The 19,398-nt window shown below is 50.8% G+C and overlaps 1 protein-coding gene across 2 annotated transcripts in view; it reads left to right on the top strand.

The window, feature by feature from the left end:
• The window catches only part of coa6 (cytochrome c oxidase assembly factor 6), a 194,361-nt gene extending 183,481 nt beyond the window's left edge, over positions 1–10,880 (top strand). The window contains exons 2-3 of one of the 2 annotated variants that reach the window (XM_072513014.1): positions 5,552–5,700; positions 7,889–10,880. In XM_072513014.1, the coding sequence (XP_072369115.1) occupies positions 5,557–5,700; positions 7,889–7,984 (240 nt within the window). In that variant the 5' untranslated portion in view covers positions 5,552–5,556 and the 3' untranslated portion in view covers positions 7,985–10,880. Of the gene's footprint in view, positions 1–5,532; positions 5,701–7,888 lie in introns of those variants that run through there. The other variant, XM_072513013.1, reaches the window with a different exon arrangement.
• The last annotated feature ends 8,518 nt before the right edge of the window (positions 10,881–19,398 follow it).

Raw genomic sequence — 19,398 nt, 5'->3', positions numbered from 1 at the left:
ACCCCCAGCCCAGACTCACAGACACCGACCCCCGGCCCCGACTTCACAGACACCGACCCCCGACCCTGACTCACAGACACCGACCCCCGACCCAGACTTCACAGACACCGACCCCCGACCCAGACTCACAGACACGGACCCCCGGCCCCGGGTTCACAGACACCGACCCCTGGCCCCGGGTTCACAGACACCGACCCCCGGCCCCGACTTCACAGACACCGACCCCCTGCCCCGGGTTCACAGACACCGACTCCTGGCCCAGACTCACAGACACCGACACCGGGCCCAGACTCACAGACACCGACCCCCGGCCCCGACTTCACAGACACCGACCCCCTGCCCCGGGTTCACAGACACCGACTCCTGGCCCAGACTCACAGACACCGACCCCGGGCCCAGACTCACAGACACCGACCCCCGGCCCCGACTTCACAGACACCGACCCCCGGCCCCGACTTCACAGACACCGACCCCCGACCCAGACTCACAGACACCGACCCCCGGCCCCGACTTCACAGACACCGACCCCCGGCCCAGACTTCACAGACACCGACCCCCGGCCCAGACTCACAGACACCGACCCCCAGCCCAGACTCACAGACACCGACCCCCGGCCCCGACTTCACAGACACCGACCCCCGGCCCCAACTTCACAGACACCGACCCCCGGCCCCGACTTCACAGACACCGACCCCCGGCCCCGACTTCACGACCCCCTGCCCAGACTCACAGACACCGACCCCCGACCCGACTTCACAGACACCGACCCCGACTCACAGACACTGACCCCCGGCCCAGACTCACAGACACCGACCCCCGACCCCGACTCACAGACACTGACCCCCGGCCCCGACTTCACAGACACCGACCCCCGGCCCCGACTTCACCGACCCCCGGCCCAGACTCCACCGACCCCCGGCCCAGACTCACAGACACCGACTCCGTCTCACAGACACTGACCCCCGGCCCCGACTCACAGACACCGACCCCCAGCCCAGACTCACAGACACCGACCCCCGGCCCAGACTCACAGACACCGACCCCCGGCCCAGACTCACAGACACCGACCCCCGGCCCTGACTCACAGACACCGACCCCCAGCCCAGACTCACAGACACCGACCCCCGGCCCAGACTCACAGACACCATCCCCGTCTCACAGACACTGACCCCCGGCCCCGACTCACAGACACCGACCCCCAGCCCAGACTCACAGACACCGACTCCCCGCCCCGAGCTCATAGACACCGACCCCCGGCCCCGACTTCACAGACACCGACTCCCGGCCCAGACTCACAGACACCGACCCCCAGCCCAGACTCACAGACACCGACCCCCGGCCCCGACTTCACAGACACCGACCCCCGACCCTGACTCACAGACACCGACCCCCGACCCGGACTTCACAGACACCAACCCCTGGCCCCAACTTCAGACACCGACCCCCGGCCCAGACTCACAGACACCGACCCCCGGCCCAGACTCACAGACACCGACCCCCGACCCAGACTCACAGACACGGACCCCCGGCCCCGGGTTCACAGACACCGACCCCCGGCCCCGGGTTCACAGACACCGACCCCCTGCCCCGACTTCACAGACACCGACCCCCGGCCCCGACTTCACAGACACCGACCCCCTGCCCCGGGTTCACAGACACCGACTCCTGGCCCAGACTCACAGACACCGACCCCGGGCCCAGACTCACCGACACCGACCCCCGGCCCCGACTTCACAGACACCGACCCCCTGCCCCGGGTTCACAGACACCGACTCCTGGCCCAGACTCACAGACACCGACCCCGGGCCCAGACTCACAGACACCGACCCCCGGCCCCGACTTCACAGACACCGACCCCCGGCCCAGACTCACAGACACCGACCCCCGTCCCCGACTTCACAGACACCGACCCCCGGCCCCGACTTCACAGACCCCGGCCCCGACTTCACAGACACCGACCCCCGACCCCGACTTCACAGACACCGACCCCCGGCCCAGACTCACAGACACCGACCCCCGGCCCCGACTTCACAGACACCGACCCCCGGCCCCGACTTCACAGACACCGACCCCCGGCCCCGACTTCACAGACACCGACCCCCGACCCAGACTCACAGACACTGACCCCCGGCCCCGACTTCACAGACACCGACCCCCGGCCCAGACTTCACAGACACCGACCCCCGGCCCAGACTCACAGACACCGACCCCCAGCCCAGACTCACGGACACCGACCCCCAGCCCAGACTCACAGACACCGACCCCCGGCCCCGGGTTCACAGACACCGACCCCGGCCCCGACTTCACAGACACCGACCCCCTGCCCCGGGTTCACAGACACCGACTCCTGGCCCAGACTCACAGACACCGACCCCGGGCCCAGACTCACAGACACCGACCCCCGGCCCCGACTTCACAGACACCGACCCCCTGCCCCGGGTTCACAGACACCGACTCCTGGCCCAGACTCACAGACACCGACCCCCGGCCCCGACTTCACAGACACCGACCCTCGGCCCAGACTCACAGACACCGACCCCCGTCCCCGACTTCACAGACACCGACCCCCGGCCCCGACTTCACAGACCCCGGCCCCGACTTCACAGACACCGACCCCCGACCCCGACTTCACAGACACCGACCCCCGGCCCAGACTCACAGACACCGACCCCCGGCCCCGACTTCACAGACACCGACCCCCGGCCCCGACTTCACAGACACCGACCCCCGGCCCCGACTTCACAGACACCGACCCCCGACCCAGACTCACAGACACCGACCCCCGGCCCCGACTTCACAGACACCGACCCCCGGCCCAGACTTCACAGACACCGACCCCCGGCCCAGACTCACAGACACCGACCCCCAGCCCAGACTCACGGACACCGACCCCCGGCCCAGACTTCACAGACACTGACCCCCGGCCCAGACTCACAGACACCGACCCCCGGCCCCGACTTCACAGACACCAACCCCTGGCCCCGACTTCACAGACACCGACCCCCGGCCCAGACTCACAGACACCGACCCCCGGCCCCGACTTCACCGACCCCCGGCCCAGACTCACAGACACCGACCCCCGGCCCCGACTTCACAGACACCGACCCCCAGCCCCGACTTCACTGATACCAACCCCCGGCCCCGACTTCACAGACACCGACCCCCGACCCCGACTTCGCAGACACCAACCCCCGGCCCCGGGTTCACAGACACCGACCCCCGGCCCCGACTTCATCAAGGGACCCCCGTCCCTGACTTCACCGACCCCTGGCCCAGACTCACAGACACCGACCCCTGGCCCAGACTCACAGACACCGACCCCTGGCCCAGACTTCACAGACACCGAACCCCGGCCCCGACTTCACAGACACCGACCCCCAGCCCCGACTTCACTGATACCAACCCCCGGCCCCGACTTCACAGACACCGACCCCCGACCCCGACTTCGCAGACACCAACCCCCGGCCCCGGGTTCACAGACACCGACCCCCGGCCCCGACTTCATCAAGGGACCCCCGTCCCTGACTTCACCGACCCCTGGCCCAGACTCACAGACACCAACCCCTGGCCCCGACTTCACAGACACCGACCCCCGGCCCAGACTCACAGACACCGACCCCCGGCCCCGACTTCACCGACCCCCGGCCCAGACTCACAGACACCGACCCCCGGCCCCGACTTCACAGACACCGACCCCGACTCACAGACACCGACCCCCGGCCCCGACTTCACAGACACCGACCCCCGACCCCGACTTCACAGACACCGACCCCCAGCCCCGACTTCACTGATACCAACCCCCGGCCCCGACTTCACAGACACCGACCCCCGACCCCGACTTCGCAGACACCAACCCCCGGCCCCGGGTTCACAGACACCGACCCCCGGCCCCGACTTCATCAAGGGACCCCCGTCCCTGACTTCACCGACCCCTGGCCCAGACTCACAGACACCGACCCCTGGCCCAGACTCACAGACACCGACCCCTGGCCCAGACTTCACAGACACCGACCCCCGGCCCCGACTTCTCAGAGACGGACCCCCGGGCCAACTTTCTAACAACCAGGAGTAATGGCTTATTGCTAGGTGCCTATTAGCTAGATGCCTAGCGTGTCTGTCAGATTGATGGTGACAGCACAGGGTGTGATGCCTGTTTGTAGACTCAGGTCTGCCTCCCACCCTACCTATCGTTAAGATTCATGGCATTTTGCCATGGTTCGTTAGATAATCGCCACTATAGGGAACTCGAGAAGAAGACAGTTTCTATAAACCAAAGGAATGTGTGACTCGCACATCTAAAATTGGGATGGTAAGATGTTCACTTCCTTTGCCAAATAAAAATAATGGATGTATCTTATCACCCAGTTGAACGTGTAGGTGTGCCGTTTATTGAGTTTACATTTTTTCTGCCATGACAATCTTGCTCCCATTTTCTCTGCTGGATTAAATATTCTCTCTCTTCTGTGCATACACCAGTTAAGGAAGATACTTGATGTGCCAGTGCCCGATGAGGCTGCCTCACAACTCCCTGTAACATCCCGTTATGTACGTGTGAATGGTTTGGATCATCCTGATTCCTCCTCCTCTGTGTTGAAGTGGGTATCCTTCCCTGCGTACTCCGTATGCGAGTGCAGCCACGCCGGGAATCTCAGAGTGGGAAGGTGCTTCAGGAAAGGTGGAGGGAAGTAGAAAACAAATGAGGTGGCAGAGTTTTAGTTAAAAGGAAATCCAGTGTCATGAAAATCTGGTTTGTGCCATTGCCGCCGGGAGACACTTTAATTCCATCATCGAGTGTCCTGTACTAGCTGCTGGATTGATCCTGGGCCGACGGTGTGGCAGTGGTAATGGCCTCTCGATTATTAGTCCAGTGACGAGGTTAATGACCTAGAGGAGAGGGGTTCAAATCCCATCTTAATGGCTGGTGGCATTTAAATCTAGAAAATTAAGGTGACCATGATTATTGTAAAAACCCATCTGGTTCACTAATGTCTTTTAGGGAAGGAAATCTGCCGCCCTTACCTGGCCTGGCCTACGTGTGACTCCAGACCCACAGCAATGTGGTTAACTCTTAGCTGCCCTCTGAAATGGCCTAGCGAGCCACTCGTATTCAAGAAGGCAACCTTAGCAATTCGGCATGGGCAATAAATGCTGGCCTTGCTAGTGTTGCCTACATATCGTGAATGAGTAAAAAAAGAACTGTGCTTGGTTTCTGTCACTGTAATGGTAAAGGCCCCCAGAAAGACTTGAGAAAGCCTTTGCAGGCAATATGCCCTTGACATGTATGTCCTTGATCTTACGATGTTTGAGTTGTGAGGCTCTGCACTTGCGTTTATAAATTGACACGCATTACACCCTCGCCACACCAGCACGTTCATATGTGCGCTTTGACATTCTTTGCTGACGATCTGTATGGCTGGACAGGTTGAACCATCTTTATTGGCCATGCGAAATTGCCCCTTAATTGGAACATTGGGACATTCTACCAGTTGTATCGTAGGTCCAAGGACTTCATATATATCCACATTAATTTAAATGAGTTATCATTTCCTAGGAAGAATGACTGCTCCAACAGCCCAGGAGAGGAAGACCTGCTGGGGAGCAAGAGATAGGTACTGGCAGTGTCTGGATGAGAGTAATAAGGATTCTTCGGAGTGTCGGAAGTTAAGGACGGTATTTGAAGGCAGCTGCCCCCAGCAGTGGGTAAGTATTAAAGTCGAGACTGTGTTTCCCCTTTAAGTAACGGCACAAGCTGTTTAAGGATTAGGATTCAGCCAATCTTAACTCATCTAACTCGAACAAACCTACTCTCACTTTCTGCAACAGGTCTGCACCTGGATTTCTGCACCATTCAGATTTTAGGGGCTATTTTGAACACTGGCGTCTCACTGGGGGAACAAATCTTAAATCAGAACATCAAAATCTGTTTGCGGCTTGAAGTATCTGCAGATTGATGGAAATATATGTTTAATTCATATACGAGTGCCTGAGGCTGCATAATGACCTCCTATTCAGACAGGCCTGCCCAAACTGACCCATTTTATTAGAAGTAATTAAATATTTGGTGTAGAAGAAATGCTGGAAGTGCAGAACCGCAAGAGAAAAAGGCAGCTAAATATTTTGGGTGGAAATTTTACTTCGGATTTTCCAATTGCTACTCAAATATTTAACACCTTGGATGTGAATTCAGTATTTTAAGATGTTATGGATGGCACTACAACAGTTACTCAAAGTACAATCCCATTTGCTTTAACCTGATCAGTTAGGTGGCCGCTGGTACAATTAAAGTTGCTTGTTAAAACATTTTGTGGCCAGCGGGTGGTGCTCTTGTGCCACGAGCTTTAACCCTCCGAGGTTAGGGTTGGGCCTGAAATCCTGCTCAATTAGTTGCACTGAGTTGGGAGACGGAGAGAGAGAGACACGGCCAGTTAAATACCTGAGCGTGAGAGAGAGGGAAAAACGGCTGGGTAAGTACCTGAGAGAGAGAGACAGGGCCAGAGGGAGAGAGAGAAACAGGGCTGGGTAAATACCTGAGAGAGAGAGAGATTGCAGTTTTAATGTAAGCCTACTTGTGACAATAATAGAGATTATTATTAATTATTATTTTCATTACCCAAACATTTAGCACATTCTGTCCTAAAAGTCCCCAGCCAGTTGGCACCCTCAGCTCCTTGGGGTAGAGATTTACAAAGATTCATTACTCTGAGTGAAGAATGTTTTCCTGCTCTCGATCATCAATGAACAACCCCTTATTTTTCTGAGGCTGACCCTGTGTTCCAGATTCCCCAGCCAGGGGCACGCAACCTCTCGGCATCTACCCTCAAGAATTTTATATATTTAAATTAGATCAAAGCATAAAAATTCCTTAAGTTCAAGAACAGGAACAGGCCCTTCGGCCCTCCAAGCCTGTACCGGTCATGATCCGAACCGTTGCCAAAACCCTCAGCACTTCCTAATGCCGTATCCCTCTATACCCATCCTATCCATGTGTTTGTCAAGATGCCTTTTGAACGCCGTTAATGTATCTGCTTCCAAAACCTCCCCTGGCAGCGCGTTCCAGGCACTCACCACCCTCACACATCTTCTGTAAATTTTCCCCTCGGATCTTAAACCTTTGCCCCCTGGTGACTGACCCCTCCACCCTGGGAAAGAGTGCCTGCCCATCCACTCTATCCATGCCACTCATAATCTTGTAGACCTCTATCAGGTCACCCCTCAACCTCGTCTATCTAATGAAAACATTTAAGTATGAAGGAAAATAATGCAGTAATTTAAGAGTGAAATAGCGCCCTGTGCTCTCCATGAGGATTTTTTGCCAACAGTATTGATGGTCTGTGTTGGCGCGGGAACGGTATTTATCAACAGTATCAATTTGTTGGGGGAGATGGTGGTGTGGTGGTAACAATACAGGTCTAGTAATCAGAGGCCCCAGACTGATGCACAACATGGGTTTAAATCCCACCACAGCATCTGGTGGAATTTAAATCCAATTAAAACCTAGATTCGGGAGCTAGTCTTGGTAATGCTGACCAGGAAAAGTGTACACGTGACTCCAAACCCACAGCAATGTGGATGACTCGGAACTGCCCTCTGAAATGACCTAGCAAGCCATGCCGTTCGAAGGAAACTAGGGATAGTCACAAGCAGTGAAAGCATTAAAAAGACACACTACATAGTTCACAGTGACTAAATGCTAAGTGTGCTATTGACCTTTGGATGTGTGTATGGTGATAAGGCTCAGCAATAATAATGGAGGGTCCTGTTCATGCTATAGAAGATGAATAACATCACTTCTATAATCAAATATAAAAGAATAAAACCTTTATTATTTCACATATGAGCTACGTTGCCATTGGTTTAGTTACAACTGACTCTACTCTTCTTTCATCAGATCAACTACTTTGACAAAAGAAGAGACTATTTGAAATACAAGGAGAAAATGCAAAGGGAAGGATTTCAGCCTCCGGAGAATGTCACCAAACTATAACCCCCTGGAGCAGAAACCATGCCGGGGACAGCCCGCTTTCAGAGACCAGGGGGCCGTCGACATCTCGCTGCGATGGACTCTCCGCAATTGCTAAAATCATTGATCCTCAAATTACTGGCGGCTCCCGGGAGGACCAATAGTTGAGGGATTGGCTGCAGTTAGTGGTCGGCGACTGTGATCCTGGTCATTAACGATTCCACCCGGTTCCCGGCTGTCGGTAGCTTCGCTGTGGGTCCTGACTCGCCAATTTTGCATGGTGACTATGGAAGAAGGGCAGTTCCAACAGTGCACACAGCTGCCATTCAGGGTTTAATATTTTCCTGCTTCACTTTGTAATGAAATTGTAAATGTGTTTTATATCGTACATATAAATGAAGAACAGGAGCAGGTCACTCTCTTTCCCCCCCACCCCAAATCCCTGTGCCTGCCCTGCCATTTGATAACATCAGGGCTGATCTCATTGTAACCTCAGCTCCACATTCCTGCCTACCCTCTGATACCCTTTTGACTATTTACAGTACAATTTTACTACAGATCACAATTTGAAGATATTGTGTTCCTGGTAGAGCACCATTGCACTATGTTCTTGGAGGAAGATACAGTGACCATTCTCTCGCTGTCACATTGTGTCATTGTTGGTTATTGGCAATTTATTTAGCACTTTGGTCCCTGTGAGGTGTCCCTTGCACCGAGGAAATCAATCACCTTCCTGCCGCCTGACCCACTTCAATTATCACTGCAAATTTCTTCCTGCACCAGCGACTGAGCTGTGATCACCCTGCTGCTAACTTACTTCAAAATGCACTCTCCAGATATAAGCCAGGTTCTGAAAGACAAAATATAAAACTTAAGCAAACAGGTAGCCATGGTATGAAATTTCTCATCCACCCACCACATTAAGATGGGTTCAATGTCCTTCTATCTCTCAATGCCCTTAACTGGAAAACCTCGAGAGATCACTGAATAAATGATGTTAAAGATCATACTCAATGGCACGGTGGCGCAGTGGTTAGCACTGCTGCCTCACAGCGGCGAGGACCTGGGTTCTATTTCGGCCCCGGGTCACTGTCCGTGTGGAGTTTGCACATTCTCCCCGTGTCTGCGTGGGTTTCACCCCCACAACCCCAAAGATGTGCAGGCTAGGTGGATTGGCCGCGCTAAATTGCCCTTTAACTGGAAAAAAATAATTGGGTCCTCTTAAATTTATTTTTAGAAAGATCGTACTCAATACTTATAAGATTAAATACATTTTGCGGGACCAGAATTTTCTACCAAAGAATAGCAGTGCACCAGGACACTGGGTCAGTGTCATATATCCATGTCTGAATGTAGTACAGAGATAACGCTCCCCCTGCTGGTGTACCAGTGTAACATGAGCTGGATTCCTATTGACTGAGAACTGGCCATATTCATCATTAAATTATTAAAATGTGCTTCTATTTTAAGTAGCTACAGTTCCCCTTTAACTGTGCACATTGCTTTAAAAGCAAAGCAAAAAAATGTTCTTGAGAAATCTTGATTTCACAATTTGTCACTTCTAATAACCTTCATGTAATGTTTATACATAACACAAGATATTCGGTCCAGCACACTGGTTTGGAGAAAATAAATCAAGCTTAACGTATTAAACAATTTGTTGAGCCTTTCCACAGCAGCAGTGAAGCTGCCAGGGTCAGACGCGAAGGGACCTTGACAGAAAAGAGGGTGTAATAGATTCCGTGCCATCACCAGGTTTAGGGCAGGTATTGGTGCCAATGTGCTAAAGGGCAAAGAATGCATGCACGCCAACAGTTAAATGTTGTGTGATCATTTGTATTGTGTGACAGATTGTTGTGACCCAGTAGCATCACTGCTTAATCAGATTGAAATTGGTGTGTGGGGGGACTGTAAATAGAGAGCAAGGGAAGATTGCTCGATGTTAGCAGGGACACCATTTTACAAGAAATAGGAGCAGGACTAGACCATTGGTCCATCGAACCTGCCCCGCCATTCAATACAATCCTGGTTGTTCTTGAGTTTCAACTCCACCTTCCCACCCAATCCCCATATCCCTTAATTCCACGAGAGGTAAAAAAATCTGTCTATTCCAGCCGGAAATATATTCAACAATGGAGCATCAACAACCCTCTGGGGTGGAGAATTCCAAAGATTCACAACCCTTTGAGTGAAGACATTTCTCCTCATCTCAGTCCTAAATGATCACCCCCTTATCCCGAGACTGGGTCCCCATGTTTTAGATTCCCCGACCAGAGGAAGCAACCTCTCAGCGTTCACCCCTATCAAACCCCCTCAGAATTCTGTAGGTTTCAATGAGATCGACTCTCGTTCTTCTAAACTCCAGAGTATTAAAAAGCCCAATTTACTCAGCCTCTCCTCACAGGACAACCCCCTCACCCCCGGGGCTAATGTAATGAATCTTGGCTGTACCGCCTCCAGTTTTGCTAAGAGTGTCAATTCATCAGTAAGCCTTCTAAAAATACACCATTACCATTTCACTGGAAACAGCAACCTGAGAAAATCTTCCCGGTATGCAAAGCAACCAGACCGATTCTCGGAATCCCTTTCTCTTCCCCACTCTGTGGATTGCTGCTGTAAATTGCTATCACTCCAATACTCCTCTGGGCTTAGTTCCATTTGTCTTTCTATTTCATGTCTTTAATCCATGTACCCCCAGCCACCCCATTCCCAACCATCTTGCCCCACTTAAAAGTTGTTGGCTAATAAAACTTCAAATAGTTAATTCACTGGGCCCAGGATCAAGGCTGCTAGGTGAATCTGTCGCCTATTTGATCCTTGGACTGTGTTCGTGCAAAATGACATCAAGTACTGTAAATCATAACTTGTATCTTGCTACGATCATGGTATTTTGAGATATAAAGTCTATACATTGCTCTTACTGTTGATCCATGTGTATCAGTATTTGCTGATTTAAGTAGACGGTTCCAGTAATTACCCCCCCTCGCTCATCAGTTCCACCATTAAGCAGTTTGAGGTTAGAGTACAGATGGGACATGGAGTAGTGAAGCTATCGGTGCTCTTCCCAATGATGTTCCGAAGGACACCCCCACGTCAGCCCTCTTGCTGGCGTTTCTGCCAAGTTTCTCTTTCCATTCCCTGCAGCAACTTTGTGGTTTAAAATTGCAGATTTTTTTCCCAAGCTTGGGAACCAAAGGAAACCTTGTCCCAGTCTTGTACCTATTTCTTGTCTAGCCAAACGGTGGATTTCGTGAATATTTCATGACTCCACATCTAAAGGATCCCACTCAGTTTGGGACTGAATGACCAAAATATAGAGAGGAAAATGCTTACATTGTGAGCTATGTATTCTCCAGGAATATTTGAATGGTACAGTGGTGAATCAATGGTAGAGACTCCAAGAGCAGTATTCATTCACTGAAGTGATAATTTGGGATTCTCTTCTCCCGCAGGCAGTGCACCCCCGCCTGCGAGTTTCCCGGCGACTTCAATGGAAAATCCCATTGTCAAGCAGTGGGAGTAGAGAATTCCGCCCTACATTTCTTATTCATTCAAGAAATATGGGCAGCATCGTTGGCCAAGCCAGCATTTATTGTCCACCACTAATTGTCCTTGAGATAGTGGTGGTGAGCTGCCTTCTTGAACCATTGCAAGAATAATGGTCATGGGTTACAAGTGTATGGCTTACTAGGCCTTTTCAGAGGGCAGTCAAGAGTCAACCACATTGCTGTGGATCTGGAGTCACATCTTGGCCAGTTGAGGTTAGAGTGGATGATTTCCACTTGGGGGCAGCACAGTGGTTAGCACTGCTGCATCACAGCTCCAGGGACCCAGGTTCAGTACCGGCCTTTGGTGACTGTGGAGTTTGCACGTTCTCCCCGTGTCTGCGTGGGTTTCCTCTGGCTGCTCCGGTTTCCTCCCATGGTCCAAAGATGTGTAGGTTAGGTAGGATTGGCCATATTGCATTGTCCCTTTGTGTCCAAAGATGTGTAGGTTAGGTTAAAGCATTATTGGGATAGGGCAGGGGTGTGTGCTTGGATGGAGTACTCCTTGAGAGGGTCAGTGCAGACTCAGTGGGCCGAATGGCCTCCTTCTGCACTGTGATGCTATGATGTCCTTGTGCTGATGAAACTAGTGAACCAGATGGGCTTTTTTGAAAGTTTCACCCATTGCTGATATTAACTTTGTAATTCCAGATTTATTTAATTAACTCGATTCGAATTCCACAGCTGCAATGGTAGGATTTGAATTCAAGACCCGGATCATATTGCTGGATTACTAATCCAGTAACAATTGCTATGCTATCATGCCCTTAAAATACAGTATGCGAGTAATTTGAGATGTGATTGGGTAAAAGATGCATAGATGGGAGGAACAGATGACTTTGAACCTATGAGCGGCGTAGTGGTATTGACACTGGGCTAGTAATCCTGTTACTGGGGACCTAGGTTCAAATCCTGCCACGGCAGATGGTGAAATTTGAATTCAGTAATAATATCTGGAATTAAAAGTCTAATGTTGTCAAAATTGCCATAAAAAACCCTTCCAGTTTGCTAATGAAATGAAATGAAAATGGCTTATTGTCACAAGTAGGCTTCAAGTGAAGTGACTGCGAAACGCCCCTCGTCGCCACATTCCAGCGCCTGTTCGGGGAGGCTGTTACGGGAATCGAACCGTGCTGCAGGCCTGCCTTGGTCTGCTTTCAAAGCCAGCGATTTAGCCCTGTGCTAAACTGCCTTTAGGGAAAGCAATCTGCTGCCCTTCCCTGGTCTGGCTTATATGTGACTCTAGATCCACAGCAATGTGTTGACACTTTAAAAAATGCCCCTCTGTTCCAGGGCAATTGGGGAAAGGCAACAAATGCTTGTCTGCAATCCCCACATCCCCATGGAAGAATGTTTTTAAAATCTCTACGGCGTATTCCTTGTGTTGTATCTGCTGTAGACTGATGGATAGCGATTGCTGTGAATCAACATTTCCTATTATCATAGTGTCATATGACAGCCAGGATGGTAGAAGATGAACAGAATGGATTCGTCTTTTTCCTGTCCACTATTTCCTATGTATCACAGAATTGTTAGTCCATTCACCCCGCTGCCTGTCTGACGGATCAATCCACCCAGTGCCGCTCCCCCACCTTCTACCTCTAACCATGTGCATTCTCCATTTTCAGATAATCCAAAGCCTCAATTGAACCTGTCTCTTCACTCACTCAGGCAGCACATTCCAGAGCCTAACCATTATCTGTGTGGAGATGTTGCTCCTAGTGTTGTCAATGCTTCTTTTGCCAATTACTCATATCTGTGACCTCTCATTCTCATTCCTTCCACCAATGGGAACTGTTTCTCCATATCTATTCTGCTCAAACCTTCATGATTTTGACCTGTCAAACCTATCAAACACCTATCAAACTTTTTAAAGATTAATTCATGCGATTTGGGTGTTGCCGGCTAGGTCAGCATTATTTCCAATCCCTGATTGCCCTTGAGAAGGTGGTGGTTCTTGAACTGCTGCACGTGGACAGTGACAGTTCTCCCCGTGTCTGCGTGGGTTTCCTCCGGGTGCTCCGGTTTCCTCCCACAGTCCAAAGATGTGCCGGTTAGGGTGGGTTGGCCTTGCTAAATTGCCCTTAGTGTCCAAAAAAGGTTGGGTGGGGCTGCTGGGTTACGGGGATGGGGTGGGGGGGGTGGGCTTGGGTAGGGTGCTCTTTCCAAGGGCCGGTGCAGACTTGATGGGCTGAATGGCCTTCTGCACTGTCAATTCTATGATAAGGAGGAAGTTCCAGGATTTTGACCCAGCGACAGTGAAGGAACGGCAATATATTTCCAAGTCAGGATGGTGAGTCACTTGCAGGGTAACGTGCAGGTGGTGGTGTTGCCATGTGCCTGCTGCCCCTGTCCTTCTAGATGGTAGCAGTCAGGGCGGCATGTTTGCGCAGTGGTTAGCACTGCTGCCTCACGGCGCCGAGGACCCAGGTTGTAACCCGGCCCTAGGTCACTGTCCGCGTGGTGTTTGCACATTCTTCCCCCGTCTATGTCGGTCTCACCCCCACAACCCAAAGATGTGCAGGGTAGATGGATTATCCATGCTAAATTGCCCTTTAATTGGAAAAAAAAATAATTGGGTACTCTAAATTTTTTTTTTTTAAATTAGTTGGTAGCAGTCGTAGGTTTGGAAGGTGCTGTCAAAGGAGCCTTGGTGAGTTCCTGCAGAGCATCCTGTAGATGGTACACACGACTTTCATTGCTTTGGTGGTGGAGGGATTGAATGTCTGGAAATGGGAACAATTAAGTGGGCTGCTTTGTCCTGGATGGTGTTGAGCTTCTTGAGTGTTGGAGCTGCACTCATCCAGGCAAGTGGAGAGTATTCCATCACACTCCTGACTAGTGCCCTGTAAGTGGTGGACAGGCTTTGCGGAGTTAAGTTACTCGCCGCAGGAGTCCCAGCCTCTGACTTGATTTTGCAGCCATAGCATTTATATGGCTAGTCCAGTTCAGTTTCTGGTCAATGGTAACTCTCAGGATGTTCATATTGGGGGATTCGGCAATGGTAATGCTATTGAATGTCAAGGGGCAATGGTTAGAGTTTCTATTGTAGGTGATGGTCATTGCCTGGCATTTGTGTGGCATGAATGTTATTTGCCACTTGTCAGCTCAAAGCTGGATATTGTCCAGGTCTTGCTGCATTTGGACATGGACTGTCAGCATCTGAGGAGTCGCGAATGGTGCTGAACATTGAGAAATCATCAGCGAACATCTCCACTTCTGATCTTATGATGGAAGGAAGGTCATTAATGAGGCAGCTCAAGATGGTTGGTCCTCGGACACTATCCTGAGGAACTCCTGCAGTGATGTCCTGGACCTGGGATGACTGATCTCGAACGACCACAACCATCTTCCTTTGTGCCAGGTATGACTTCAACCAGCGTCGGATTTTCCCTGACTCCCAATGACTCCAGTTTAGCTAAGGCTCCTTGATGCCATACTCCTGTGAAATGCTGCCTTGATGTCTAGAGCAGTCACTCTCGCCTCACCTCTGGAGTTCAGCTCTTTTGTCCATGTTTGAACCAAGGCTGTAACGATGTCAGGAGTTGTGTGACCCTGGCAGAACTTCCTCTCAACCTTCTCTTCAAGGAAAAAAGTCATAACTTCTAGCTATCTATCTGGAAGTTTCTCATCTAGAAGCGTTTTGGTGAACCTTTTCTGCATTCTCTCTAATGTCTTCACACCTTTCCTAAAGTGTGATGCCCAGAACACGCCCGCCTTGCACCCGGTGCAAATCTCGCTATGTCAGGAGGATTGCGATAGAGCCCTGAAACGGGATATGCATCAGGTGCGGTACAGCGTGTGAGGCTCCTGGCCTACTGCAGCTGACATAACTAGTTTTTAAAAAAATAATCTTTATTCTCACAAGTAGGCTTACATTAACACTGCAATGAAGTTACTGTGAAAAGCCCCTAGTCGCCACATTCTGTGCCTGTTCGAGTACACCGAGAGAGAATTCAGAATGTCCAATTCACCTAACAGCACAGCACGTCTTTCGGGACTTGTGGGATGAAACCGGAGCACCCGGAAGGAACCCACGCCTACACGGAGAACATGCAGACTCCGCACAGACAGTGACCCAAGCCGGGAATCAAACCTGGGACCGCCATGGCTGTTAGAAACCGGATTCTCCCGGGTCCTGGTATTCTCCTCCCCCACCCGCCCAATGCAGTGTGAAGCCAGTGGGAATCACTATTAGTCTCAGCTACCAGACGCTCGACGTGATGACCATGCCGCAGAGCTCTGAAGACATCGTAGCCCTCGGGTGGTCGGGGACCAGGGAGGGCAGTGGCAAGTTGGCATTGCAAGGGGCAATCTACGAGTAATGAAGCGGTGGTCATTAAGACTGGCCCCATAGTGGGGTGTCACTCACCTGGGGGGTGCTGCTGGCACTGGTTATTGTGTGTGTGTGGGGGGGGCGCCTGATGCTGGTGAGATGGGGGGGGGGGGCGCGGGGGGGCCTGAAGAGAGACCCATAGGAAGGGACCCCAATGCCAGTGATCTTTGGGAAGGTGAGGGGGTTGATGCCTGTGAGAACGGAGGGATCGGTGAGTGGTGGGGGTGGTCACTGAATTCCTGGTGCAGGCGATATTGTGCGGAGTGGCGGGGCTGCCTTTCCTGTCAATTTGAGATTGGGACACCCTTTAAAGAGGGTGCCCCGATCACTCTGATGCCAGGCTTGCTGCCGTGTTTTGACCCTGGCTCTCTAATGCGCCAGTGTGAAACTCGCAACTCTGCAAAAGGGTTTCCACGTGTGGGTGAATTGCAATTTGGATTGTGCAGGCCCGGATGATGAAATCGCATCACAATTCCCGTCAGAGACCACACTTAGAAATGCTTTTGAGAGAATTGCGCCCACATTGCTGCAGTTGAAGAAAACCACTGTCCTATATGCATTTAACATAACTTCCTAGCTTCGTGTATCATCCCCCAAGTAATAAAGCCTTGGATACCTAAGTACATATGAAGTAATGCTGTAATTATAATGCACCAGATCTTTAACTTCTGGAATTACATTGCTTTGTTTGCTACCTTAATGGGTTAAAACTGCAAATAAAATAGCAACTTCATTAGAGCAAGTTCTGTGTTCATGCTCCATTATCAAAAGCTGGGATCTGGAAGCAAGAGAATTGGAATTACAACGTTATGTGTAATAGCATCATTATTGGGGCAATGCGTAAGAAGTAGGTTCTACAAGGGATCTCTGAGCCCAAAGCCTCTGGTTTCCACCTATTTAAATGATTGAACAGAAAATCATGGGCTACAGACCCACAATACCCTACCATGCGCTATCTCCGAGCAACGGGCTACCCTATTTCAATTGAGGTGCTGGACAATTCACTATTGTTAAAAGTTGCAAACAGCGGGAGATTAATGTATTAATAACCATGCACCTTAAATATATGGTCATCTGTAGAGCGGGGAAACTGCGGCCCAAGCTGATTTACACCTGGTTCTCAAGTGGTTGCAAATTCCAGGAACCTGCAAAGCAAAAGCAAAAATGCTGCAGATATGTGGCTACCAGGGCAGGTCAAAGGCTAGGAATCCTACGGCGAGTAAGTCCCAGGCAAGTGGGGAGTATTCCATCACACTCCTGACTTGTGCCTTGTAGATCGCGAACAGGCTTTGGGGAGTCACGAGGTGAGTAACTCGCGGCAGGATTCCCTGCCTCTGACCTGCTCTTGTAGCCACAATATTTATATGGCTAGTCCAGTTCAGTTTCTAGTCATTGGTAATTCCAGGTTATTAACAGTGGGAGATTCAGTGATGGTAATGCCATTGGGCAAGAATTGGGGAGCTTAAGATGGAAACAGGAACTGTCAGGGATAGGCACAATTGAGATGTGGCGCTTGTTCAAGGAGCAAATACTGCGTGTCCTTGATATGTATGTCCCTGTCAGGCAGGGAGGAAATGGTCGAGTGAGGGAACCATGGTTTACAAAAGAGGTTGAATGTCTTGTCAAGAGGAAGAAGGGGGCTTATGTAAGGATGAGAAAATAAGGTTCAGTTAGGGCACTCGAGGGATACAAGATAGCTATGAAGGATCTCAAGAACGGGCTCAGGAGATCTAGGAGGAGGCATGAGAAGTCCTTGGCGGTAGGATCAAGGAAAACCGCAAGGCTTTTTACACTTATGTGAGGAATAAAAGAATGACCAAGGTGAAGTTAGGGCCGGTCAAGGACAGCAGTGGGAACGTGTGCATGGAGTCTGAAGATATAGGAGAGGCCCTAAGTGAATACTTTTCTTCAGTGTTCACAAAGGAGAGGGGCCATGTTGTTGAGGAGGATAGTGCGATACAGGCTGGTAGGCTGGAGGAGGTAGATATTCGGAAAGATGTGTTAGAAATCTTGAGAAGCCTGCAGATAGATAAGTCCCCCTGGGCCTGGTGGGAGATATCCTAGGATTCTTTGGGAGGCAAGAGATAAGATTGCAGAGCCTTTGGCTTTGATCTTTATGTCCTCACTGTCTACAGGAATAGTGTCAGACGACTGGAGAGAATGTTGCCCCTTGTTCAAGAAAGGGAATAGGTATAACCTTGGGAATTATAGGCTGGTTAGTCTCACTTCGGTCATAGGTAAATTATTGGAAAGGGTCCTGAGGGATAGGATTTATGATCATTTGGAAAGATACAGCTTAATCCAGGATAGTCAGCACGGATTTGTGAGGGATAAGTCTTGCCTCACAAGTTTGATTGTTTTCTTTGAGGAGGTAACTAAGTACATAGATGAAGGTAGAGCAGTTGATGTCGTATACATGGATTTTAGTAAGGCATTTGATAGGGTGCCCCATGGTCGGCTCATGCAGAAAATAAGGAGGCACAGCTGAGCGGGAAATTTGGCCGATTGGATCAGTAACTGGCAATCACATAGAAGACAGAAGGTGGTGGGATGGTAAATTTTCATCCTGGAGCCCAGTCACCTTGGATGATGGAGTTGAAGGTTGGGTTAGTAAATTTGCTGATGACACCACGATTGGTGGAGTAGCGGATAATGTGGTGGGCTGTTGCAGGCTGCAGAGAGACATTGATAGGATGCAGAGCTGTGCTGAAAAATGGCAGATGGAGTTTAACCCTGATAAGTGAGGTGATTCATTTTGGTAGGACAAATTTGAATGTGGATTACAGGGTTAATGGCAGGGTTCTGAGGAATGTGGAGGAGCAGTGTGATCTCGAAGTTCATGTCCATAGATCTCTGAAAGTTGCCACCCAAGTGGATAGAGCCGTGAAGAAAGCCTGTAGCGTGTTAGCATTTATTAACAGGGGGATTGAGTTTAAGAGCTGTGAGGTTATGCTGCAACTGTACAAGACCTTGGTTAGACCACTTTGGAGTATTTTGTGCAGTTCTGGTCACCTCATTATAGGAAGGATGTGGAAGCATTGGAAAGGGTGCAAAGGAGATATACCAGGATACTGCCTGGATTGGAGGGTAGGTCTTATGAGGAAAGGTTGAGGGCGCTAGGGCTTTTCTCATTGGAGCGAAGGAGGATGAGAGGTGACTTAATTGAGGTGTATAAGATGATGAGAGGGATAGATAGAGTGGACGATCAGTGACTTTTTCCTCGGGTGGATGTAGCTGTTACAAGGGGGCATAACTATAAGGTTCATGGTGGAAGATATAGGAGGGATGTCAGAGGTAGGTTCTTTACTCAGAGAGTGGTTGGGGTGTGGAACGCACTCCCAGCTATGGTAGTGGAGTCGGACACTTTAGAAACTTTAGAGCGGTTATTGGATAGGCATATGGAGTGCACTAGAATGATTGGGAGTAGGTTGATTTGATCTTCGTTTCAGACGAGTTCAGCACAACATCGTGGGCCGAAGGACCTGTACGGTGCTGTACTGTTCTATGTTCTGACCCCCCCCCAAAACCTATCCACAAGGCACAAGTCAGCAGTGTAA

Source organism: Scyliorhinus torazame, chromosome 1, assembly GCF_047496885.1.
Source record: "Scyliorhinus torazame isolate Kashiwa2021f chromosome 1, sScyTor2.1, whole genome shotgun sequence".
Lineage (NCBI taxonomy): Eukaryota > Metazoa > Chordata > Chondrichthyes > Carcharhiniformes > Scyliorhinidae > Scyliorhinus > Scyliorhinus torazame.
Note: the sequence above shows the minus strand (reverse complement) of the source record. Positions and strands in the feature narration are given on the sequence as shown.